Source organism: Wyeomyia smithii, chromosome 3 (genome assembly GCF_029784165.1).
Source record: "Wyeomyia smithii strain HCP4-BCI-WySm-NY-G18 chromosome 3, ASM2978416v1, whole genome shotgun sequence".
Classification (NCBI taxonomy): Eukaryota; Metazoa; Arthropoda; class Insecta; order Diptera; family Culicidae; genus Wyeomyia; species Wyeomyia smithii.
The window spans coordinates 189850328-189877260 of record NC_073696.1 but is presented as its reverse complement, the minus strand read 5'-3'; the positions used below and the strand labels follow the sequence as shown (position 1 = coordinate 189877260).

The 26933-nt window shown below is 39.1% G+C and overlaps 1 protein-coding gene across 4 annotated transcripts; it reads right to left on the bottom strand.

Annotated features, from left to right (window-relative positions):
- Positions 1-6097: 6097 nt before the first annotated feature.
- Positions 6098-24945, bottom strand: LOC129729995 (uncharacterized). Of its 4 annotated transcripts, XR_008728777.1 has the most exons (10): positions 24873-24945; positions 24723-24757; positions 24532-24665; positions 24008-24461; positions 23859-23954; positions 21825-23804; positions 21272-21767; positions 9352-9506; positions 9201-9289; positions 9057-9140 (listed from the first exon to the last, which is right to left on the bottom strand). XR_008728777.1 is itself a non-coding variant. In XM_055688933.1 (8 exons), exons 1-8 carry the CDS (start codon positions 24906-24908, stop codon positions 6206-6208), a joined length of 3369 nt encoding a protein of 1122 aa, XP_055544908.1. In that variant the 5' UTR covers positions 24909-24945; the 3' UTR covers positions 6098-6205. The 4 variants fall into 4 exon arrangements, 3 of the variants coding, with proteins under 3 accessions (XP_055544908.1, XP_055544909.1, XP_055544910.1); XM_055688933.1 differs by lacking the exons at positions 9057-9140; positions 9201-9289; positions 9352-9506 and adding an exon at positions 6098-6343; XM_055688934.1 differs by lacking the exons at positions 9057-9140; positions 9201-9289; positions 9352-9506 and adding an exon at positions 21038-21106.
- Between the last annotated feature and the right edge of the window lie 1988 nt (positions 24946-26933).

The following is a 26933-nucleotide window of genomic DNA, read 5'->3' as shown; positions in this document are numbered from 1 at the left end:
ATCCAACAGAGGAAAGTTGCCACTGCTATTCATCGACAGGGGAGTAAAAATTAATAGAGTACTATCTACAACACGTCATTGGCAGGCGACCCTGTGCTGCCTTGTGCCATGGAATTTCTTGGAAAAAAAAAGTTTCCGCTTTCAGCAGAGTTTAGCGCCAGCGCATGAGCCATTGGTTGTTAAGAAGTGGTGCAACGAAAATTTACCGTTTTTCATCAGAACCTTTGAATGACCCGCATCGTCTCCCGATTTGAATCCATTAAACTTCAGCATTGGACACTTGTAACGGCTTGTGAGTCTTTAGTGACTAAGCTAGTCAGATATCATTTAAATTACCTGTTGCAGCGATAGCTTTGCCGATAGCGATGAATATCACAGCATCATCAGCAAAAAACTTAATATCACAATTGTTAAGGATTTTCTTCAAGTAATTGATGCATGAATTAAATAAAATAGGTTCTAATACACTTTATTGTGGAACGCCGATTTTTGTTTCTCTGACACTTAAGGTTTGTGTCATTTAAAATATGACCGCATACAATTTCAGATTTCTCCTTGAGGAACTAACGTTAAAAATTGTTAAAAAATATGTTATATGTTTTTATATGTTTTATATATTTATATATGTTTTTGCAGGGTTTTTATTAAACTTCAAGGAAAAAAAACAAGAAAAATTATTCGTCTGCTGTTCTGATGAATTCTCGAACTTTCCGTCAAATACCTTCAACTTCTGCACATTGGCATAGCGATAGCCTTATTTTTCTACCACATCGCCATACCAGATGATGTTTTAATTGATTTGCCACATTTCTTCTATTTGCGCTCGAAATTGCCCAATATCTTCCGATGGGACGAAACTATAGACAGTTTGATAGATTAATCCTTTTTTCGACAACAACAACATTATTCTGCTTGTACCATTTCAATACATCCCTGGCGTAGCGGCAGATCGGACCAGAACTTCACGGGGCCTTCGTGTGACTGGATGAACGGCAAGAGACGGCCTAGAGACACTTCTCCTTGAAAAACTTGTTTCTCTAGTGATGAAAACTTTTGTCTTTTTCCCACAGCTACAGATGGCTTGCTGAATCATCAACTAGTGGGCGAATTTATCCACGAAAACAAATGTGAACCTACCCGGAGCATTCCCCTTACGGTTAGCAAAGTAAAATTTCTGACCCGAGATTTTTCCGACGACCATTTTGACGTAGGTTTCATCGTCCATCAAAATACAGCCGTTGTACTCATTCAGGACTTGTTCTTATAGCTTTCTTGCTTGAGTTTTGGCTACCAGGTTCTGTTTCAGCATCCTTTTGGTTCGTTGTGGGCATGATAAGACAGTGATCCTTCACGGATACAGATTCGACGTACTGTACTATGTGCTGTATTCAGTGGCGTAGTTATGGTTTGGTGGGCCTGGTGCGGTAACAAAAATGTGGGCCCCAATGAAAATAACTGGGCAGTTTTTTCTTTCATGAAAGGAATTGAGACAAACAAACAAATTAGTTTTTTATACTTATTTATTCCGTTTTCCGCAAAATCGAAAATAATGTTTATTTAGATACTCACTTTCCGTGCTTTTAATTGGCAAAATCAGAAATTATATAGTCACGTGCGGACGCGAATTATTTCCCTCGCTAAGTTTCATGTTAGAAATACAGCAACACAGATAGGAAACAGTTCCATTATTCATCTCAGCCCATAAATATAAAACAAAAATTCAATTGAAAACAGGAAAAAACGCATATTTTCTAACTAAACCAATCAACTAATCCATGAAATGGATTTTTATTAGTTAACCCTCTAACGCTCACAAGGTTCATCATTAAAATTTATAGCTTCAAGAGAAAATTCAATGTCTGTCTGTCTGTCTGTCTGTCTGTCTGTCTGTCTGTCTGTCTGTCTGTCTGTCTGTCTGTCTGTCTGTCTGTCTGTCTGTCTGTCTGTCTGTCTGTCTGTCTGTCTGTCTGTCTGTCTGTCTGTCTGTCTGTCTGTCTATCTGTCTGTCTGTCTGTCTGTCTGTCTGTCTGTCTGTCTGTCTGTCTGTCTGTCTATTAAAAAATATTGTAACTGATATGAAGCAAAACCATCATATCCAAAATACTGGCAGCTCTGGATCGATTCCCGCACTCCATGTATTAAAGGCGAATGCTTGGTGGCGGTAATTACATCGCTACGAAGACATTGTGTGCGAGTATGATGATCCTGCATGTGCATTCGAATTGCATTCGCAGTGCCAGCATACACATTAGCATGCATCAGTTTCAACAAGGTATATAAAGGTGAAGAAGAAAAAGACATTCATCTTTGTTACTAGCGAAAAATAGGCAAAAACCACGTGCTTTTGGGTTGTGACGTAAATCTCCAAAAACAAGCTAATGTCCTTTGAAAATGTATTCCGCATTATTTATTGGCACATGAATGCTATTCCAGCCGAAAACTGTCATAACTTGTGAAGAATTCTTTTAAAAAATTAACCGAACATTGATTTTTGGACATTGTTTTTTGACTTCTACGTCATCAATGTAGACAAAACAGAAGCCCTTTAAACCTGACACTCAAACCATCTCCGTACCTTTCTCTATTCCATTGCGTCAGTTTCACCTTTATTCAAAAAATGGCGCTGTCAAAACTGTCGCTCGATTTCAGGCCGAGTTCCCAGGTCTCTTTTTGTGATGTTTTTGTAGTAAGAGAAAAAAGAAAAGCCTTTGTGTTACATTCCGATTCGGAACTCGACCTTCTGTTTGTTCGTACACAGACTTTGCAGCCTTCTGTTTAGTATACAGAACAATTGCGGGACCAGTGCTACGATCCTACTGACACTAACAATCTCTCCCGAGCCGGGATACGAACATGCGACGATTGACTTGTTAGGCAGGCGTCGTACCTCGACACCTCAGTTGAAAGATTTTTGTAATAATGGAGCATACTAAGGGAGCATTCATAGGGAGAGGGGGGATGATCTTATTGTGACAAGCTGCGACAAGGGAGGAGGTGTTGGATTGTAATCGACGTAGCATTTTTCTTTTGAAGACCATTTGCCTTTTTTTCAGGCCTGCATTCGAAAAAAATGCACCAGACAAAAGTGTCCGCCAAAAATTTATTTTAAGTCAGATTTTATTGAAACTTTCAGGGAATGAACTAATACATATGGATTTTGTTTCGACATAATTACTCTATATTTAATTTCCTTTCCATCGCTGACGGCCCGCACCTTTTCCTTACGACCCCACATTACCTTCTGTACAATGGTGAAACCGACCTTTTTGGTCACTTTCATTCATTCTTCCGTCGTTTTCAACTCGTTTTTAAACACGAACTTTGGCCTATGGCACAAAATCATTCTTCTTATGGCACAAAATCATTCTTCTGAACGAATCTCTGGTGGATTGGGGGTTTTGGCGGGTTCTGGTACAACAACAACGTTATTGTCTTTGTACTAATTCAACGTCGATTGCGCGTAATGGCCAGGTCCGGCCGAAATAACGTATCGTCTCAGTGGGACCGCATGAAGGGTAACAGACGCTTCTAAAAACGTAGAACTGCAGCCCTGGTATTTGCTTTGCGTTTACCTTGACGTAGATTCATTGAAAATCATGGAAAAATGCTATGTCATTTAAGTATGTTCCCTGAGACAAACTAATCAATTAGAGGTGTTAGCCAAGACCCTCAGCAAATTGGTGAACATAAAACTGTTCGGCCCGTTTAACATTGTGATCCTTTTAAATGATAGCACAACATAGCATCTGTAAAGTTTCTACGCGCAATTTAGGAATTAAATTTTTACTCGTCGCCCTTTGCAAACTGCGTCACTAATAAATTATGAGCAATCCAATACATAATTTATGCGTGTATGCGGTTGGCTTTTTGATCTGGCCATCCTTCGCCGTTTTTATAACCCTAATTCCGTTCACCATGTAAACTAGCAACGGAGCATTTACTACAATAAAAAATAATCGCTTCGACCGATTACCCGAATCACCTATCGCTCGCCATGCCACGTACACTTTACTGCTATCCTATTGGAGTATTTATTATTTTCCCATCAAAATCCCCCAGATGAAGGATTCAAATCTCCCCTACACACAACTTTTGCGAAACACGAAAGCCACAGCAATTGCCTTGCACAGGGTGAGTACAAAGAATCGACCGTATCCGAGCGTGTAACCGCAAACCGACGGCGCTTGAAGCCATGCTTTAGGGGGGAGAATGAAAGCTCGGCAGCCGGTACCACCGCACTGGTGGATTATTTACTGCCGTTTGTGGATTTCGCGAGACACAAACCCGGATAGATCGCCCGAAGACGGCGGCGGGTCGTAAACGGCAAGAGATGCTACCGCAGAACAAAACTTAATCCCCATTTATCATGATTATCAATTTCATGCTATTCAGCACTGAGTACACAATTTGTGCTCGAAGCATCGGACTATCAACAAATCCCGCATTCAAGCCCAACAAAACAGGCAAGGGAAGTTTTCGGGCCTCTTGAGCAGCTCTACACACGTTTCCAGTATAGAACCACCCTCCTGACCGTTCCAGCTGAGTGATGAATTCATGGGCGTCAATGTGGATGATATCGTAAGCAACGGCTGGCTAACGTTTATTTGCCAAGTGACTTACGGTACTAACTTCACTTACAGACACACAAACAGGAGGGCGGGGGTTTTCCCTGGCAGGGTTGGAATGGTACACCGCACAAGAGTGGCTGGCTTCGTATTTTAATCGTTCAAGAAGAGGGAGCTTCGAAAGTTAGTGAAGCCTCACCAGCTCTCCCAGAGCGAATTATAATCAGGAAGGAGATATCTGTAATGTATGATTAAAGTTTGTGAATAATGACAGAGAGAGAGAAAGAAGAATAGAAGGAGGTGATTTCAAGCTGACGATATTCGCACTTTATCGAGTATGAGTGATACATATTTAAGTGTTGCGATTTTCGACACCAGACTTGTGGTTCTGTTATTGGCACTTTCGGTTGGTCTAGCTCTCTCTACACGTCATTAATATCAGGATCGATTTCTGATCGGGTTAAAGATCATTTCAAGCTGAAAGGTTTGGGAAACCGTAGTAACATGTGGATATATGTATCAAAACATGACGATAATGCTGAAACTAAACTGATGCCTAATACGCCTTTCCACAAAATTAATTCATATTCGAGGCGCCTACACCGATGGTTATATTTCTCAACACTTTTGTGGGTTTTTGTTTGTTGTTTTAGTTACTTTGGTGTAGGACTATGTCTTACCTACTGTAGTAGGGGGCATGCTGTGAAACGTTAAGTTGAAATTTGACAATTTGGAAAAAATTAACCGCGAGCTTGCTTCCTTCAACTTGCTTCCCGTAACAAAAACTCCAATTGGAAAACTTTATACTACAGCCTCTTAACTCTTCTTGGATGTTTTTTGTTGAAAATACTGTGATAAAAATATACGCTCCTTTAAAAAATACTCTGGAAATTTGATACAATTAATAAACAACAAATAATAATTTGAATTGATAATAATGAAAAAACTTAACAGTTACTCGGAATCTAACGAAATCAACCAGAAAATTTACTGATTGGGAATGTTGTTGTGCTCAAACAGCATGTCATGACTAAAATTTCTACATAAATTAGCACAAACTACTATCAAAGAGCCCCACTAACACCGCAAATTAGATTGAAACGTAAATTGTTTTCATTCATCTTGTGCGGATTCACTGCATTCCTTGCAAACAGCATTCAAACGATTCTCGGCGTAAAAGCAGACCGAGCCACCAATTAGGCCATTATGTGTAGCCCGAGAACGCTACGAATTAGTGTTCATTAAGCTTATAGACCTTTATCCCGCAAAATTTTCAGCACCAATGATCCCCACGCAGGCGTGCAGGCACAAAGCTTCAACGCTCATTTAATTTATTCGCGTTCTTTGAAGCTTTCGTTTTCATATCTATTTGCCGACATTTTCACTGAATGCACTGACCATTTTTCAAATACCTTACCTATTATTCGGTTAACTGATTTTCCTCTAAAAAAACGGGAAAAATGAAGGGAATTACGTTCGTTGGAAGTCGTGTAAGCATGCATTTTACCCGGTTTATTTGATTACTCATGTCAAGCGTTATAAATGAAGGCTCGCGTACAAGCTTTTGATTCGATTTTTTCCACCGGAAAGCAGCGCTGGTAGATAGGAGCAAAATATTTGTAATGCTCTGCCGTCATGCATCAAGAAAAACTAAACAAACGAAGCTTGAGCAGTAACTGGGCCACGTTCCACTGCAGCATTGGTGGAGTTTTCAGCAACAGCTTGCGCGACGGCTCCTGCAGCGTGTCCTTCAGCAAGTGGTAAATATCCGGGTTGTACTGCGGAAATAAATACGATATAGGTATCATGACAACCTGCTATACTTGAGGTACAACGAGCTACGGGCAGAAGTGGGAAAAAATGTTATAATGATTGCTTGAATTCAAGCGGAAAACGCGTGCCGGAATTATTAACACCTCAAGGTCCCTAAAAATTGTGCCTTTGAGTTGAAACACAAGTTGTATTGTAAGCCAGTGTACTTATGAATGTGAGGTATTACTTTGTTAGGGCTGAAGTAATGAATAAAATATGTTTGCGTAAATATGTTATGGAGGAAGAGACCAACCTTACTATACAACGACAAGTTGAGAAAGTATACTTCCTAAGTTCCTAAGAAATTTACTTTCGTTTCTCGGAGAACCTGAATCTGTTGAAAATCAAGGCCCATCATATCGTACCTCCTAAAAAGAAATGCTTATCGTTTTCATCAACGTCATCAGCGAGTCTAGCCTTGATTTGATCTTCTAGAAAACTGAGTTATAAAAGCAAAGCCTTGGTGCTACATTCCGATTCGGAACTTGACCTTCTGTTTGTTATACACAGACTTCGCAGCCAACTGTTTAGTGTACAGGACAACTGCGAGGCTAGTGCTACGATCCTACTGAAACTAACAATCTCTCCCGAGCCGAGACTCGAACCTACGACGACTGGCTTGTTAGGCCGTACCACGTACCTCGAGACCATCTGGGAGATTTAATTTTTTTTTTAGAAAACTGAGTTATATTAAAGTTAAATCAAATTCGGAACTAATGGCATGATTTAAGGAATTTGCCTTCAACACCGAGTGTCCTATTTTTCACTATGTTCTACTTCAAGCTTAAGTTTTGGATAGATAAGTATTTGTTCCACAGCTTACGGCTTTCCTCTATTGATGCCAGCGTCTGTCCAAAGTCATTTTCATTTGACAATCGTCAGGTGATAAAGACGCTATCTCTCGTCGCTTTCAATTGAAAACTTTTGTTCCATTTTCGAACACTTTGTGAGTCTCGTGCGTTTATATTTTCAGTGATAGTTTTCGATAATTTACAACATGAATTCAAGCGCATATGTGAAAGAAAATCAACCATGTCAGCCCCATCAACCCATTCCCAGAACTTGGATTATAACTTAACAATGAAACCTGATATTTTGAACAAGTAAACTATTAAATACGGTTAATTGTACGCGCAGTTGCTGAGTAATAAGAGTTTAAAGGTAATTTTTCGAGGTAAAATCTGTTTACTCTCCGCCGGAAATGGGTTAAGGAAATCATATACAAACATGAACTGTTTTACGATTCAGTTTCACACCGTTTCATTTTCGATGTGCTCATCCATAAACTTTCCCATAGTTAATAACAATCATTTTAACTGTTTCGTGTGGCCCTTATTTGTTTGAACTGTGCAAGCAAAGGGTGATAATCAGTTTTAAAATGATATACAATCGTTAAAAGCTAAAGGCAAGCAATGATCACACATTTATGTGCGAGCAATTTGGCTCAGTGTAGTCTGATTTTTATTTTGGCATGTTTTTGCCCATAACAAGGCTCAAAATAGAGGTAGGTCTACTAGATCATGATTCTCAAAGCAGTTTTCAAGTCGAATCGCGACAAATCGACTCTAGTGCTTTGGATCTTTTGTGCAACATGATTTGCTTCGAATACAATGGGCACACTAGCGACATTACTTATCTAGGGACTAAATAATCTTATCAAAAAACGAAATCATTTAATGTCAGCAATAATATCAAATCAAAAGTGATTTTTTATTTTTGTATAAATGATTGGCACTCGCGATACTAGAGCTACCTATCGGATAACATTTGTTTTTCACACTTTTCGTTCCGGATTGCATCCAAGTTGCGACCGATCGAACATACTTGTAGGGTAGTGAACATATTCTAAGCAGCTTTAGTAACCGCATATGTATTGAGACGAAATACTCGAAATGTGTTGGTGAAATTCAAACAGAAGTATATCAAACTGTTCTTTATCTTTTCTCTGTCAGAACTTGTTTTCAGATTGTAAAATTAGGTTAGCGAACTTTAACAATAATCAATTAAAGTTACCGATCGAGGGACACTATTCCAATCACCCCAAAACTATTTTAAGCAGTTTCCATCTGTTTTGCAGGCGTTATTTTCAGCACCCGAAGTGGCTCCTGAATAGGTATACCATCCGTCCTGATTTAGCAGGACATATCCTGATTTCGAGCTCCTATCGGGGCTTCCTGATTTATTTTTCATATTCTAGCATTTGTCCTGATTTTTATAAGACATGCGATTTCGTTCAATAATCATACTTATATTGCAAGGCAAAACTCGGTAAGTTTTTTCACAGTAACATTCATGTTGCCAGATATTTGAAATTGTTGAAAATTACTCAGTACTGTTTTTTAATTTCTTGAAAACAAAAGTGTTGCTAGTTCGATTTCGTCGCTATCTGGTGAAAATAAAAAAATAAGTTGAGAGAAAAAAATCATTCCGTGTGACAAATGGACATTTTTTTACGATAAAATTCTAAAAGTAACATTTTAAGAGGCAAAATTGCAAAATTTAAGGTGATAATCTTTTTTCGGGATAAAGTACATAAAGGGACCTACTACAAAAGACGAAGCGAGCAGCTCGCCTGATCAATTGTGGTATTACAGATGGTGAGTCGGCTAGATTTTGGAAGAGTAGCTCGTCTGCGAAACTGCTCGACTCAGCGGTTACCAGGCAAGTTCCACTCGCGTTTTCCAGAATAACATTTTGTTCTCGTCTCGTCCGTGAGTGGAAGCGAGGCGGGTTGCTCACCTCGTTTGTAAAGGGCCCCAAAATCTAGAAAAATCTGCATTATTTATCTGAGAGATTAGACATCAAATCTACCTATCTGGATACCTGTTAAAAAATCTGGATAATCCAGATAAATCTTGATACCTGACCACACAGCGTTCACTGCGCGCAAATTATTTCTTTTTTGTTTGAGCCTGAGCAAAGTATACAGTATTAAATATCTGACAATTTTTAGGTTCAATATTGAACAGTTTACGTGTGCTGAAATCTTCGGGTACCCGCGAAAGACTAACAATTGAAAGTTGCTCGATAAAATTGGATCGTTTGAGATGGTCCTTGTAGCTCGATAAAATTGGATCGTTTTAGGTGTCCTGATTTCTACCCCCGACCTGATGGTATACTTCTGAATGGCTGCAATATAGGTCGATTTGTTTAGAATGATGTTTGTTCACTATGGGTATTCATGTCAAGCTCGTATACAAATACCCAGCCGTGAAAATACTCACCTCCATTGCCGAGTAATGGGAGATACACAGTTTACGGCTGGGTATTTGTATACGAGCTAGTTGTAGAGACCCCTACTGATTGCTTTGTGATTAACGGTATTTCTTATATTCGTAAGACAGCCAGACAATCAAAGTTTTCATTTCCATCATTGGAATTGTCGATATTGATCAAAATCCAGGAGTTTGAGGCCTGTTTTCTTCGATTGATTAAAATAGGCGCCACTGCTTAAATCGTTCCTTACCCTAGCTCTCAAAAGTTAAGAAAAGACTTAAATCAGCTGATCGCAACTGTCTCGTGGATTACCTTATTGAAAGCAAAGGTTGATTGCGTAACTAACTATGGCTTTAAACGCTGACGGAGAAAAGGGTAACCCGTATATTCACGCATATAGAGATAAAAGGCAATAAGGCGACATCCATAAATTACGTAACGAAAAAAAAACGATTTTTTCGACCCCACTCCCCCATATGTAACAAAATGTAACGCCACCGCCCATCCCTTCATAAAAGTTACGTAGCGCAATAGAAAAGTTTGCTCAATAAAAATGCTTATTTTTGAAGTGAAATTATAGCCTTTCCAGAGATTGTTTGTTCCGTAACGCTAATTTTACCTCCCACGCTTCTCTATGTAACAATTCGTAGCACTCAAGGGTACTCCCCCTCTCCCTCTATGAGCGTTACGTGATTTATGGATGTTGCCTGAAGAAAATTGAGACGATGCATGATTTAGGAGTGGGCTCCCGATATCAGTTTTAAGCTCATAACGTGGCTTCCATAAATTATGTAATGTTCATATAGAGGAGGAGGGTATTCTTAAGCGTTACGATTTGTTACATAGGGGAGGGGGGAGGGATGTAGTTGTGATCAGCGTTTCTTAACAAAATTCTCTGAAGAGACCTATAAACAGCTGGTGAGTCTGCAAGTTACACTCCCGAAGCTTATTAAAGATCTGTCGAAAGGTGAAAAATCAATCCGTCGAAAACCAGCCGGACGGAAGAGTACTTTGTATGTGGAGTTGAACAACGTAATGCCTCGATAGTCGCAACAATCCGGTCAATGGCAGTTCTAGTAGATTGCCCAACCGCCCAAATCCTCAGTATAATCTGGAGGATCACATGGTACAGCCGTTCGCTTTTCGCTTTTAGGAAGTCCGGCCGTCTTTCCCATCGGCATTGCCATTTTTTAGCCCGCTAATCACCTATTTAACCTCCTCCTGTGTAGGTTTACAACTCGTCACTCTCAATCCTCATCCTGTTCCTGTTTGAAGCATCTTGCTCCTTACCGTTTAATAGAGCCTGCTCCTTCCCCCTGGCTGCAACCGTTGTTTTAATCGCAATTAGGTTGAAACAGGAAAAATGCATCTTCTGATTCAGTTGACTATTCCATACAAGCCCCGTACGTCGTTTCTAGCAAAGTTGTCCTTTGCGCTGGCGAGCACTCCACCACTCCTTCCGACGATTGCTCTTGCATCCCTGTATCCTTCTATGTGCTAACACATAACCGCAATGAGCATGTGCACCTAACACGGTCCGTCAGTCGCTTAAGGCACTTGGCATCAAACCAGCCGTTACGCTGTCTTCCACGCGTCGTACCTACCACCTTTCTCACAATCGTTATAGCGGTATCGTGAATACTACTCCACAGCCCATTTATATCTTCCAACCGTTCCTCCTGCTGTTCTGCGTTCCGTTAATCAAGCTCTCTAGCGTATTCCTCCACCTCGTCATCAGCTTTCAACCGCTGTACGTTGGAACGTACCTTCCTCTCTGTGCGAGGTCTCAGCACGTTCGATAACCGTGCGTAGATCTCACAAACGACGAGGTAATGGTCAGTGTCAATGTTCGGACCCCGATAAGTCCTAACATTAGTAACATTCGAAAGATGCCGACCGTCAATCAGTACGTGATCGATCTGGGAGCAGACTTCTCCATTTGGATGCTTCCAGATGTGTTTCCGAATATTCAAACATGCGAAAAAAGGAGCAATTTTTCAGCCTCAGGCCATTTTCATTGGTTGACGAGTGAAGGTTAGGGTGCCAATCATCGTATGGAAAAAAAGTGACCAGAAAATTTCAAAAAAAAACCCTATACAAAATGTTCACCTGCTCGAAAAAACACCCTTTGCAAAATTTCAGCTCAATCGGACTTGAAATGGAGTGGCTCAAAGCGATTGAAGTTTGGCTTTTTTGAAAACCGAAAAATCACCCAACGGGGGGGGGGTACGTGAAATTTCGTTTTTCGAATTTTTTTTTTTGATGCCAAATGACTTAAAAACGCATGAAACGTCGAGAATTGGTGTCATCTGAGAAATTTTTTTTTGCAAAAATTTACTCTCTGGGACTTAGTCGTTTTTTTAATTGTGGTAGGCGGAGTTTAAAATGTTTAGAATTTATCTTTTGAAATTGATCACTAGTCTCTCGAAATAGCTTGTATAATGATATACACTATAACTAGCATCGAATACATAATGTTTCATTAGGGTGGTTCATTTATTCGACATAGGGTGGTTCATAATATTGTGTAAAAATGAGTATAAAATGGAAAAAATCACTTTTCACTGAATACCAATAGAAAAATTCCTGAAAATATAATATTTGTTATATCATTGTCGTTGGGCTGGCAATGTTGAATTGGTAAAAATTTTAAGTAAAATGGCAAAATATTACAAAACAAATTTACAAAATGTATCAAACTACTCTGGGCAAAAAAAAAATTATCTCAGCCAAAATTAAGATTGTGTCTCGTGGAAAATGTTGAATGCCTTCATATCATTTGCAAAATCACACACGGGTGGTACATGGAATTTCAATATTTGAAAAATGTTTTCGATTCCAAGTGTCTTAAAGCTTTAAATGAAACGGTGGAAACTGATGGAATATGTTATATTACTTTGTTTGAAAAATCTACTCTCTAAGACACTTGCACTCGTCTTTCGAATGTTGTACCAGACAATTTATTCGTTTTATTTACCACAATAATGTCCTTTGCCAACACTTGATTGAACACACAGTGCTCTGGCTTATATAATCGGACAAAAGACTGTATCGATGTTATTCAGTGATAATGAGAGTATAGGGATCTCAATCAGATAGGCAACACAATTGACTCGTTCTTTCTGGGTTTGCGTCGTTTTGACAGTTCGACCATACATTTTCTGTTAAGTTGACATCATCAGAACGTGAACGTGCCGGTGTGCGGTGTGACATCTTCGGCAAAGTTGTAGATAATAGTTTTGTTTTTCAAAAAAATATACACTCTAAAAACAAATTACTAATTCAAAAAAAAATAAAAGAAAGTTATAAATTAATTATCGAAAACAGCCCATTTAAAACAACTGATTTTTTTTATAAAAACTTAGAAAGTTTTCCTGAACAACGAAACCGGCCATGGAGATATCGGAAAAAAAAGTTATATTTTTAATTTTTTTTTTCACAGGGTACATTTTTTTTTGGAGGAACGAAGTTATTATTTACAATTTTGCCAGATACACTATGCCAATCAAATAAACCGTTTTGACTGTAGAAATATTCTTGATTCCTCATAGAGTGCTCTATTGGAAATTAAAAATATGTCTACCGTCGAACGACATAGTGTCTTCGGCAAAGTTGTAGATAATATTTTGTCCCTCCAAAAAAAATTTGCCTTGTAAAAAAATTAAAATATTTTTTTTTCCAAAAAATATTTTTTTCAAAAAATGATAACTTATTTTTCTTGACTTCTATATGATCGGAATGGGTTTATTGTTTTGGTAATCTTTCGTAGGTTTTATTAAAAAAATCAAGTTATTAAAAAATGAGCCCTTTTGAATAATTAATTTTCAATCTATCTTCTAACTTTTGAACGAATAATTTTTTGAGTGTAATTTTTTTGTTAAGACCGAAATATTATCTACAGCTTTGTCGAAGACGTCACAATAATCATACGAACCGAAGTGCTTTTTTTTTATTTTATACTCATTTTTTCACAATATTATGAACCACCCTATGCCGAATAAATGAACCACCCTAATGAAACATAATGTATTCGATGCTAGTTATAGTGTATATCATTATACAAGCTTTTCAAAAGATAAATTCTAAACATTTTAATCTCCGCCTTCCACAATTGAAAAAACGACAATTGAAAAGTCCCAGAGAGTAAATTTTTGCAAAAAAAATTTTTTCAGATGACACCAATTCTCGACGTTTCATGCGTTTTTAAGTTATTTGGTATCAAAAAAAAAATTCGAAACCCGAAATTTCACGTACCCCCACCTTGGGTGATTTTTCGGTTTTCAAAAAAGCCAAACTTCAATCGCTTTGCGCCACCCCATTTTAAGTCCGATTGAGCTGAAATTTTGCACAGAGTGTTTTTCCGAGCAGGTGAACATTTTGTATAGGGTTTTCTTTTTTGAAATTCGAGATGACCATTTTGCCTGGCACCCTAGTGAAGGCTATGTCTTCCAATGTCCAGACTGACGAATAGGTGTTCCAAGTACCCAATTCCTAATCGTTTATCGTTTTCTGCTAAGGTTACTAATACTCTTTTTTCTTAAGAACCGTGACAGGAGTCGCATGCTCACAGCGGCTACGCATCAGAACAGAGAGAGATACAGGGAGGCGAGAGCTGCAGAAAATAAAGTCCACCGTCGGAGGAAGCGCGAGCACGAGGAACAGGTGCTGCGCACAGGATAATTTTGCTGAAGGCACCAACACAGGAGGAGGTCAAAAGGCGATTAAAGTGCTGAAAACGGCAAGGCCGCTGGGAAGGATGGTATCCTGGTCGAGCTTTTAAAAGCGGGAAGTGACGAACTGTACTATGCGATCCATCAGACCATACTTACGATCTAGGCGGATGAACAAATGCCGAGCGACTGGTTGGAGGGCCTCAAATGCCCAATCTATGAAAAGGGCCACCGACTGGATTGTAGTAGCCAGTGTTGGAATAATCATGATAAAAAAAAGTTCAGTCACCGCTCAATGCAATGAAAAATCGCCAGAGAACTTCGCACAAGAAGATCATCAAGGATATTCGATCTAAAAGTTCATGAAAACACCATACGAGAATCATTTTCAGCTGGTATCGTAGAGGATATTTTTGTCTCCATCTCACATGCGAGCGAAACGTACTCGGGATTCGAATCATTCGAACATCGTGTCGCCTTCGTGCTTTTTCTACGTTGAGAATAGGTAGCCTATATCAACGAACGCGCGAACTCATATTGATATTCGGTTTTGATATTTTTCGTTTCACTCAACCGCCCGGCCCGAGAGGCTCGGGTGAGGATTTTGTTAGTATTTGTTTGGAAGTCTTGCAGATTTGACGTGCATTTACGGCTGTGACAGCAGTTGGATGCGAGTTTTTGAGGAATGGATAATAATCGAAACCAATGTAAACGGCTTAAAATCGAAAAAGCTGTAGGAAAGAATGATAACTCATGCCATTGAATTGCCGTGCGTTTCATTAACCTTTTTAAGCTGCTGTTGTTATAGCATATAAATTCTTTGCTAGAAAAAAACCATTTATTCTTTTCATCTGTTTGATAGATAATTAACCCTATTCCAGCGGACAGAAATGATTTTCGAACTTTTATTACTATATGCACATTTAACACTATTGATTGAGTAATTCCCAGAGCAACATTTTCAAAATAGCTTCTTAAAAATGAGTCGTGTTTATTTTACCAGCTTACCTCATTTTGACCTGAAACAACCTAACTGCTTTCAAAACCCTTCTTTTTACGCACGATTTGACCCAGTATTGATCTGGCGTGCTGCCCGAAGTGCATTGTGAAATTTGTCAGCTTCAAGCTAGCACCGCACGTGCTTAATTCGTAACCAATTATTTGGAATCTTTGTCATACTTGCGTCGTAAATCGCGATGTCGTTTCTTTATTCCTCGAAAGATTTGCCCTGATGCAGTGGGATAAAGAAATTCTCTATCTGGTTAGGCTGTCATATGCAACTACTAGAAAGCCCTACTTTAGAACCACCCATCAGCACCTTCATTGCACTTGTCGTAAATGAAATGTATAATCAGTTATCTGGCTGAAGAGCGGGTAAAGATCGATATTTCGTCGAACAATATCCCGAATCATTTCATGCTATTTCATTTACGATATGTGCTCTCGGTATATCATGAGCGAATGTGATGTAAAGATATAGAGAGAAAAAAAGATCTGATTGTTTCCGTATCCTTGCATCGGTGAGTTGCGGCAAATCAAGTTCATGCAAGTTCGTTTTCATGCACCTCGAAGTTCAATCGGGATTTATCAGCGTGTGAAACGAGCGACAGAAAGTTCAGAGGCGAAAACGTATTGCATTTGAAATTGATATTTTGCTGACAATTCCAACACTGGAGTAGCTATCGAGGCATAACGTTGCTCAACTCAGCCTACAAAGTGCTCTCCCGTATCCTGTTTTCCAGGCTGAGACCATTAACGGAATCCTTTGACGGCGAATACCAGGTTGGTTTTCACAGGGGCGTTCCAAGACGGATCAAATTTTCACACTACGATAGATCCTCAATATCTTCCGAGAGTATAACTTGCAGACTCACCATCTGTTTGATGATTTCAAGGCGACTTGGTGACTCAGTGAAAAGAAATGAACTGTGGAAGATCATGCTGGAACACGGTTTCCCGACGAAACAAATTGAGCTGAGCTGATGGGATCGAAATCATGCGTGCGGATCGCTGGCGAGACATCAGTCGCGTTCGTAACGTTAGATGGACTGAAATAGGGTGATGTGCTCTCTAACCTACTGTTCAACATCGCCCTTAAAGGTGCAGTACGAAGAGCGAACGTGCAATAAAAAGGTACGATCATCACAAAATCTCAAATGTTCCTTGGTTTTTCGAAAGACACTGATATCATTGGTGTCGACCGTAGGGCCGTAGAGGAGGCCTTCAGGCCTTTTAAGGAGGAAGCAGCGAGGTTGGGGCTTAACATAAACTTTGTCAAAACAAAGTACATGATTGCTGGCAGAGAACGTGGTGTTGGTGCAGAGGTGGAGATAGATGGGGAACGATTTGAAGTGGTTGATGAATTTGTTCAACTCGGTACGCTCGTGACATGTGACAATATAAGCCGTGAAGTGAAACGACGAGTTGCAGCTGAAAACAGGGCCTCCTACAAACTACGTAACTAGCTAAGGTCCCGTAGTTTACAAACTCGCACAAAAATTACGCTGTATAGGACGCTGATACCCCGGTGGCCCTTTACGGACATGAAGCATGGACGATGAAGGAAACTGATCGACGAGTGCTCTGAGTTTTTGAGCGTTAAGTCCTGCGATCGATACTTAGCTGTAAATTAGAAGATGGAGTGTGGCGCAGGCGCATGAATCACGAGTTGTACCAAGTATACAAACAGGCTTCAGTGGGCTACATATGTAGCAAGAATGCCGAAAGAACCGCCAAAACTATCTTCAGCAGAGAACCAGGAAGAGGCCGTCGACTTCGTGGTAGGCCTCGCACTCGGTGGATGTGCACAGTGGAAGAAGATGCACGATCGATAGTATACAAGGTGACTGGAGAACGGCTGCCCAAGATAAAAAAAGCTGGACATCTCTAATTCGTTCGGCCCTAGATCGGTAACGGTCCGTCGGCCAACAAAATGAATCAGTCATCGTTTTCTGTTTTCGTGTTCGCAGCCTGGATCTTTTCCGGTTGATCTGCTCCCGTGGTTAGAAGAGGTTTCAGTATGCTACTTCACCAGGGTCACAACACCTACATCTTGCTGATGGGGCTGCCATCATAAGTGTAGCTGGCAGGTTACAGCGTTTCATCCTCAGTCGCTCGCCCCAAAACAGATGCTGTTTGGGCCGCTACTCCTGGAGAACACATGCCCCGAGTTTTTTGGGCTGAGACGCTTATGGTGGCGTCGACGCGCCTTGAAATCGTCAGGGTAGATAATGTAGAGTCCACTACGCAGCTCCCGGCCCTAATTAACTCCTGCTACTTGTTCGGAGGTGCTAAGTCATTGTGTTCGCAGCTACCCTGCTGAAGGCCGTTTCACTATCCACAACCTGCGACCCGTCCGATTCCTTGCAGCTAGGCTGCGCATATTGAAATTCATATTGAATAATGTAAGGAGCGTATTGAGCCCTTGAGAATCGCGACACCTGCCCTGAAACCTGTGAGAATCACTACACCCTTAGAATAGCGGATTTTAATTTAAAACAAAAAAACTTCTTCTTTCTTATAATAAACAATGACCGACCTTTCAGTAAGCAATACGCTATTTTCCTAGATCTTTACGATGATGATCCCATAGAAGAACCGAAACGTCGGTGATAAGCAGATAGTAATCAGTCCAATTCATTAGACGGCAAGCGGGATGTCAACCACTTGTTTAAACTAAAATTCGAAAATTTGATTCAAGGAATTCGAGGAATCAAATGAAAATAAAACTTTTTGAATCAAAATGACTGGGTGAATATTTGACAGTTTCATCGATTGAGACATTCCATAGAAAATTAAGAAATAATCTATAAGTTTTAGCATAGCATTTTCGATTCCGCTGAAACTTAGTACAGTTATTACTTTTTGATTAAGAGGTAATTTATTGATATCAGTTGTTCATGTTAACTCACTGCTGTTTAAAAAGGCACTATCAAAAAATGTGAATAAAATATTATTATCCTTGGAAAAACGGTTCGTTTAATTGAAATGATGTCTTCGACAAAGCTGAAGGTGATAAAGAGCAGTTTAAGAAAAATATGACTAATTTTCCATATCGCCACAAAATATTTAACATCACAAAGAATACATTTTTTTTTTTGACAAAAATTACAAAAAATAAGCTAAACATCGATGGTTCTTTGATCATGGAGAAATGGAGATGGAGACTCAGTAGGTTAACAGAAGTCTAGTTTCTATTTCATTATAAGTATAGAATGGGGGTATATAAACTATCATTATTATCATTACCTATTTATTTTTTTTATTCTCGCTTATTTTCCGTCGGTCTAGCTCCGCCACTGTTGTGGCTAATCACCGACGCCCAGGGAGGCGACTCCACACCCAGGACCCTAACTCACGACCCGTTTGTTAACGGACCGGCGCCAACGGCTTTACTTCCTCATGCGATGGAAGGCGTGATCCCAGAGATTTTTCGCCTCAGAAAATCTCCCGGTGTCGGCTAGGATTGAATCTAGACCAGTTAGGTTGGTTGTGAGTGGATCACGCCACCCCACAACCATCGACACCTATGTCGGCGGTGGGATTCGAACCCAGGCGTCGAGCGTGGTTGGCAGAGACGTTACCAACCACACTAGGCCCCCGCTTGCAATTACCTATTTTGTTTGTATTGCAAAAGGAAAGGCTTTTTTTTCGAAGGTCCAATTTTAAGCTGAAAAATATGAGAAAAACATTTCTTGTCCGAAAAGTGAGACATTTTTTATAAAAAATAATAATGATTAAAATGTAATAACCTACTCTAAGAACAAGATGAAGAATTTTGGTTGAATAGTTTTTTGGTTATCGTAAACACGGCAGTCATTGTTTTGAAAACATCATTCCGAGATAATCGCGTAAAAATTTACAAGTTCAGCTGACGCGCCCGTGATTACACATCATACACGTCATCCACAAGTTTTTACACGGGTTTAAAAACAGCCATTGCACAAATTAGATTTTCTTATTTAACCTCCTGATCTAGCGTGTTTCCTAGAGACAATTAGAAACTTTCTTTAAATTTTTATCTATCATTCTAAAGTAGAAACTCACTTTTCAGCTGCTGTAATTCTGATAGTGTTTCGAAATGCTGTATTTTTTTATATATTTTACAACGACCATTATCAAAAATTATGCGAGAATTATTTGAATGAATTCATATCAATTTCTTAGTAACTTTTTATCTAAATGTTTAAAAAGGTTTCTCGAATATATTGGCGTTTAGGACACATTTGTAAATTTATTTCAAAACTAAATGTTGGATAAATTATTATTGTTGTCAGCCATTGTGAAAAAACTTGAAGAAAAATAAATTTAATATGTTTTACACCTAATGTCATATGAGAAACTTTTACGATTATTTATAACTTATATGTCACTTATGAAAAGAGTTGCTCTAATCATAATTCACATCCCATCACTGAAAATTCTCAAATTTAAGTTATGTTTTGCATTCCTAAACATTTAACGCCAAAATAAATTTGTTGCGTAGTTTATGAGGAACCCATAAACCAAGAGTATAGAGTAGAAGTCTATAGGATCAGTTTTTGAACTGTTTCTTATGAAAAATTAGGAGAAATATGCGATAAATAATGAATAGCAACTGATTCATGTTTTCGTGACGTTGCAACAAAGTGAGAATACCACTTGACGTTTCGAAGAATAGTCCTGACATCTCAATTTCTCGCGCGTTGTTAAGTCCCGCTACATTATTACTTCCCAACATGATATGGTTGGCGTGCGACCAGACCGAGCCAAGTGCCATTTTCTTTAAAATTGAATTATTAGCACCAGTGGATGTGCAAACTGATAATCTATGTTCCATTAAAGAATGAAATCATTTGAACAGTTCATAGGCGTGTTATAATAAAAAATCTCTGTAGCACTTTGTGAAAAGAACGAAATTGCGTTCGACCAGAGTGAACCGTAAACACAGACATGACATTTAAAGAAAGTGATTGTTTGTGATTTAAACGCAAACTTTGCGATTTATTTTAACTAGTAACTGATTCCTCCGCTCCGGACAGCTAGTAAATACGACTGTCATCAGAATTAGATAAATAAATAGCCAGCTGGTTTTCGTAGAGCCGAACTTCGTTTCAATGGGCACATAACTTTTTTCCAAGATCTTGTTGAGCCAGATCAAACCAAGTGCGTTTTATTTTCATTTGATATTTTTCAAATAAAGTTAAATTTTTCCTTGTAACAAACGTTAGGACTGGGTTAATATACGTTAAATCAATAAAATTAGACAATACCCGCTTCAAAATACCAGAGCATTTCATATTGATACTATCTTAACACTTACCACTTGGTGCGCTTTGGCACCAGGAAATAGAGCAACAGAAATAAAGCTTTGCTTGTCTATCAGCTGTATAATTCTTGATACAGATTGGACTGAGAGTTAAAGCAGCGTTGATATCTATGTATTACGTTTAACTAGTGAGAGAAATTAGCTTGTTTAATAGTCAAGTTGATATGTTGTAGTGAATACGTTTGACCAGACCGAACTGAAGATCATTTTATTAAATTTTTGTTCGATCAGAGTGAACTGAGTGCATGAGTGTCAAAAATAAAAACCAAATATTTTATCAATTATTGCTATTTTTCGTGTATTTATGATAACAGGACATTCATTAAGCCCTGTTCATTGCGTGTTAGCATTGAATTATTGATAAGTTCAAACACGAATAATTTATGGGTGGTCAAACTTCAATTGCTAATTACTCAAAACAATGTGTTTGGCGCTTGGCTCGCCGACCATATGAACAAAGTAAACAAATGACTTATACATCATTTTTATGAGCAATTTTGTATGCTTTCCGAATCTGTGATAATATTGAAGGATTGCTTGAAAAAACAAGTTCAAGTTAGAGTAACAATTAAGCCAACAGAATAGTCAAAACGTTGTAACGTCACGGTAGAATGTCATTCAATAATAAACCTCATTCTAAAATAAATTTCGATGAGCTCCAGAGGCGACTCATTGCGAATTGTAGAGAGAATTTTACCTACCGATTGATTTTCCGGTGTTGGACAATACTCGAGCAGCACCTGATCCAGTGGGGAGCACAGTTCTTTCACGGTGACAGTAGCTGCCTCCTGGGGACTCATCATCACAGTTACAAATTCCGGCTCCTGACGGCCTTCAATCAACTGCCGACATTGAATCAGTGCCTCCCGAGCTGAGGAGTACCGATTCCAAAAGCAGTTCCGAAAATTATGCGTCAGACAAAATGCGGCCATCGCTTTGAGGTTGTGTACTTCCATGGATTCGTGTTTAGCGGTGGTCATTTTCTGCAAATAAAAAAGGGCATCCGGTTCGGGAAATATAGTAACGTTTGCCTGTGTTAGGAATTGTTGTAGCTCGTCCAACGTGAGCTCGTTTGTGGGCGTGCCAATGCCCTGCTCAAGTGTATCGTGAAATGCCACACGGTAGCCTGATTTTGTTACTCTAATGGCTACAGTGAGACCGACGCATTCAAGAGTAATAATCGTAGTTAATTCCGTACTGAAAAAGAATAATTCTAGTGAATTGGACAAAAGCAACGTTGGATTTAGAACTCACATTTTTCCGCATCGCTTCAAATCCCACCCAATGAAGGGTAAATTGTAATATTTTTCCATCGCAAAACCGAATGTGCTCAGTTGCTGCACCCAAATGGTTAATTTTTTTGTCACCGAATCATACTCTTGTTTGTGAACTAACTTTGTAGACCAACTTCCCACAGGATGAGGCAATATACTGAGATTGAGTTCTTCTGTTATCAGCGGCATTGACTCGCGTTCGTCATCGGTAGACACATCCGAAGCACTCATCGCAACAGATTTTCTTTGCTTGCGTTCTCTTCTTACAGTAGCAATAGAGCCTCGTGCTGAACGTTGCCGTGGTCGATCGGGCATCAGAAATGACGACATTCTTCTTATAGGTTGTCTAGGGCTCCGTCGGTGTCGATGTGATAAGTCTTTCGATGTCCTGGTTGATTCTTGAGAGTCTTTCACTTCTTCTTCTTCTTCCGGCGTAGGAACATCTGCGAATTCTGGTTGTTCCTTTTCTCTCAGACGATCCAGTACCTTGAGAAAAGTTGAAAACAGTTTATACACGGACTCTGCATTAAAGTCGTCATCGGAGGCTACACCTTCCTGTAAGCCTTCAAGAAGCTCTTCAAATTCTTGTTCATTTATTTCTGCATCGTTTTTCTCTGTAATGACGAGAATAGGAATTCGGCGGGTAGGTGGAAAGAGATAAGAAGGGGCTTCTTGAGTCGATGCTAACTCCTGTAACAGCGTCTGAACGGGTGTGTACACATTCGTATCGATCAAGGATCCATTTAAACTTGCAACACTTTCTTTCGATTTGCTAACATCTGATTGACTAGGAATTCGGAATATTTCATTGCTGGTGTTTTGTTGGACTTTGTCCGAAGCCTGCATTGCTAGATATTTCGGATACAAAAGTTCGTTGAGCAACTCTTCAATTCTCAATCGCTGGCCGTGGTGCAGTTTCGACTGCATAGTTTTGAATATGTTTCGCAGCTCTGCGTGAAACTTGAAATTTTGCGGGAGTCGTGGTAAAATGTGATCGACAATAAGATAATGCAGCTTGATTTCAGCTGGAATATCACTCAGATTGAAATCCGGTATAATTGTTGGTTTCAACGGATTCTTGACAACTTTCGGAGCACTAAATAACAGCTTCGCCTGCTCTTGCATAATGTTTTCGTAGTTTAAATGAAATTCCTGCAACCGTTTGTCCAAAGATTGAAACTCTAGGCTTTCTTCCCATGACTCCCAGCTGCAAGCAATAGGTTCATGCCACCAGAAGCAGTATTCGGGTAGTTTGAATTCAATTTTAATCAGCTCATCTTCAGATTTACCAACATATTGAAACTCTGCTAGTTTAAGATCCGATGGCACAGATGAGTAAATAAAATCATTTCTTAGCTCCACCGTCTGTGGAAGCTTGCGAAATCTGTTCAGACAATAAATGCCACCTGTGATCCTGTATTTGCGAAGGTTCACCATGTTTTCACTCAAGTTCAAAGATTCCGGACCAATTTCATGCATTCTATTGTGATACTGCTCCATTTCCTGTTGGACATATTCCGTTTCAACATCAACGATCGTAGCCTCGGTTATTATGGGCGGTGGAACATCGGGTAACAAATTAGTTGCATCATTTTTCGTTTTAATTTTTTTCTTCTTCTTAGTTTTATCAGTTTTAACATTCTTTCCAATATTTTTAGCATCCGCTTGTTGTTCGAGTTCTTGTTTCTTCTTGTCCTCTTCAAACTTTTCTCTAGCTGTTTTCATGGATTGAAGCTTTGTCATTCGCAGTGCGTTCCTCTCAGCCCACTCAATCTCTTGGCTAATAATCAAATCAGGCACTGCTTCCAGTGTAGCGCAACGAAAATACCTATCGTGGTCAGAATAATGATCGAACCGCGTCCAGTATGCACGCATTAGTGTTTCTTTCAAATCAAACGAAATTGGTTTCGAAAATTTGAGCTCCAAAGCATTCATTGGAAGTACTTTGATTAAATGATTGCTGGAAAATACTTTTGGATCAACAAATAAAAACAGAAGATAGAAAGAAACTTACTATTCAGGTGGTAATGGGACATCACGAAAACTCCAGATAAAGAATCGAAGAATATCGGAGGAGAATGAAAACTGTGCCGTAATTGAATCTAGTGGTCTGAAAGTAAAAGTTTAGACACACATTTGGCCACGAGACAACCAATCAATTACTTCATGTCACGCCAAATGTTTCTCCCAATGCTCATGGTCATCTCATCCAGTGTATCAGATATCTTCTTCCTTATTTCATCCCTTGCTAAAAGAACCTCCTTGTGTGGAAAACTGTGTTGTGACGAATCTTCTATGAGAGCTAACACTTTAAGCGCCTGTTTAATCCGGGCAAGATGCTGTTTGTGAATTAGGTTTTCATTCTCGCTCTCGAGTAATTTTCGAGTTTTAACAGGTTCCAACTCGTTTTGCGTCAGAACACTTCGTTCATTAATGTCCAACGTCCAGCTGGTTAAATTTTGCGCCTCTTCAGCTGATTCATACTGCCATCGGTACAAAAAATCACGTAAATCCGCGGCACTTGCTGCATTGGGTCGATTTTCGCAGGACAAATACTGTTCCCACTCAGTTTTATTCTGTAGCTGGCGGTTAACATCTGTTGCTGTTTTTTCTAGCTCTGAAAAAGATTATGCAGCCAACCGTTTTGCTTTTAAAACAAAATCTGATCAGAACAAAAAAAAAAATACTTCGAAAAAACTTGATCGTCTCGACCAAAACCGCACGCCGCTGGTTATATCGTTTATTTCCTAAGGCTTCTTTAGCTGACAGGGCTTCTTGTTCGGCCCGCCAATTGGCTTCAGCTTCATTTCGAAGAATTTCGCTTTGAAAAAACGCAGTTCAATAATATGTACACACACTAACAAATATTTGTACTCACAGTTGTTCTTCAGTAGAAATTTTCGGAGCTTTCTTCTGATGGTTCAAAGGTTAAAAATAAACGCTGATTAAACATATCAGGTATTTAATATATAAAGGTGATATTTTACCAACTTGTTTCACTATTTCAAAACTTAAAAGTATTACCTACCTTCCCGGAGCCTTTTTTCGATCCTTTTTTCACCATTTTGCACTATCCGTTATCAAGCGACATTTAAATGGCAAAGCCTTCTTCTCGAAAAAATAAACTGTTGCTTTTTAGTCGTCTGTTGATATCCGCTGCCGTGAAACGCATAGCAGTTCCATCTGAACGCTTTTCAAAATAAATGTGGAAAATTTTATAACTTGTTCTGCAAAATCTTCTGAAAATATCAACCAGTTTGTCCCATGTATTATAAAAATAACGCTTGCATTAAAAGTTTGAATGCTTTTTTTCACAACAACACGAAAAACAAATTAAAAGCGATTGAAAATAGCCAGATTAAAACCGAGACAGTCTTCAATTGAGCAATTGGCTTATGCGTAACAAGCCACATTCAGATCTAACGAATATATTTTGTACGAGATTAAACAATATTTTCACACTTTCAAAGTGGTTTACCTCCAGAAAAACTAACAAGTTTGATAACAGTGAACAACAACAAACTGATTTATTCTCAGTGTTCATAAATGCTGGAAGTGATAAGCGATCATTTACCACGCTGTAATGCAAAACAATCGCATATCAGTCCCATTATAATATATTCTATTGTAATCGATATGAATTAACTTTTTATGAAACAAAAGTATCAGATGGTACTTACTCACAAAACTATTACAAAAAATGTGAAACTCAAACAAATTCATCAAAAACTCGTAAATTTCCAAAAAATATTTAAGAGACAGAAATTTTGTTTCTACTGCGAAGTTGCATAAAGTTTTTTGATAAAAAACTTTGTCGAAAACTGCAGAGCTCTAGCGTGTAAGAATAAAAAGTTGGTGCCGAAGCGCCGTCTCTGCGGCCAAATCGCGAACTAAACTGAACGTCAAGTTGAAGTTCTTATTGCACTGAGAAACTTTGCTGAAGACTGCAAATAGGTTCGATAGAGTATCAGAGTACTGGACCGTGTATTCCATGCAATAAACACATAGCCCTTGCATTATATGGTTTGCAAATACTTGCTAACCTATGAGATATTTAATTCACAAAATTATGTATTTTTTTCAAATTTTGTGTAATATTTTCACTTAAGTACTTTAAAAACTTCTGTACCCGGAAGAAAATGACGTAATTATTCAATTTCCATCGAAAAAAAAAATTGTAAGAACTCATAAAATTATCACAATTAAACGAGTAATTCAGACAAATTTCATAAAAACTCGTAGATCTCTAAAATGTTAAGAATTAGAAATTTTATATATTGCATAAAGTTTCATAGAATTTAGAGATCTACAACTTTGTCGAAAACCGCAAAACTCTAGCGTGTAAGGGAAAGAAGTTGGCATCGCAACGCCACCTTCGCGGCTAAATTCCGAACTAATTCAAAAATCCAAAATGAAGCCCTAACTATACCAAGAAACTTTGTAGAAGATCGGAAACCGATTTGTCAAACCATGAGAGCGCTAATAATTTCGTTCCGCTAGATTCCATTCCTGGCCCAGTGTGCAATGTACTCTGTACTCTGTGTACTTTGTACTCTGTGTACTCTGTACTCTGTGTACTCTGTACTCTGTACTCTGTGTACTCTGTACTCTGTGTACTCTGTACTCTGTGTACTCTGTACTCTGTGTACTCTGTACTCAGTGTACTCTGTACTCAGTGTTTTTTTTTTTTTTCAAGGTGGTGGGAATCTGCTAACAAAACACCTGAGAAGATAACTCAGGGAGTGAGGTTGGGTTTGCTAGAAATAAACCACTAAAACCCTTAGTCTCCAACCCTATTATTGTATATGCCCTGGAACTACCGTTAGGTATTTCTTCAGGGGACCGGCTTTTATGCTTTATGCACCCTCTTTTTAGATTTGGCTAACTACTAGGAGACATAAAGTTAGCTTACTCCGGTACTTCGATGATCACCCGTAGATTGGTGCCTGGGCAATCTGAGGAGCAGTCGCGCTGACCGCTCTCCAGATGGTAGCGTCCACGCACATTCTACCAACATACAGTCTGCAAACCGTCATCATATCACTCCTCGCTTGCGCGAGATGAGGGCATATGAAAAACATGTGCTCCG

Excerpts from the sequence above, each read along its gene's own strand:
- LOC129729995 (XM_055688933.1), bottom strand. The coding sequence starts at position 24,908 with ATGGTGAAAAAAGGATCGAAAAAAGGCTCCGGGAAG. Across the intron at positions 24,666-24,722 it reads ATTTCTACTGAAGAACAACT|CGAAATTCTTCGAAATGAAG; the intron begins GTGAGTACAAAT and ends GTTTTTTCAAAG. Across the intron at positions 21,768-21,824 it reads TTGAAGCGATGCGGAAAAAT|TACGGAATTAACTACGATTA; the intron begins GTGAGTTCTAAA and ends ATTCTTTTTCAG.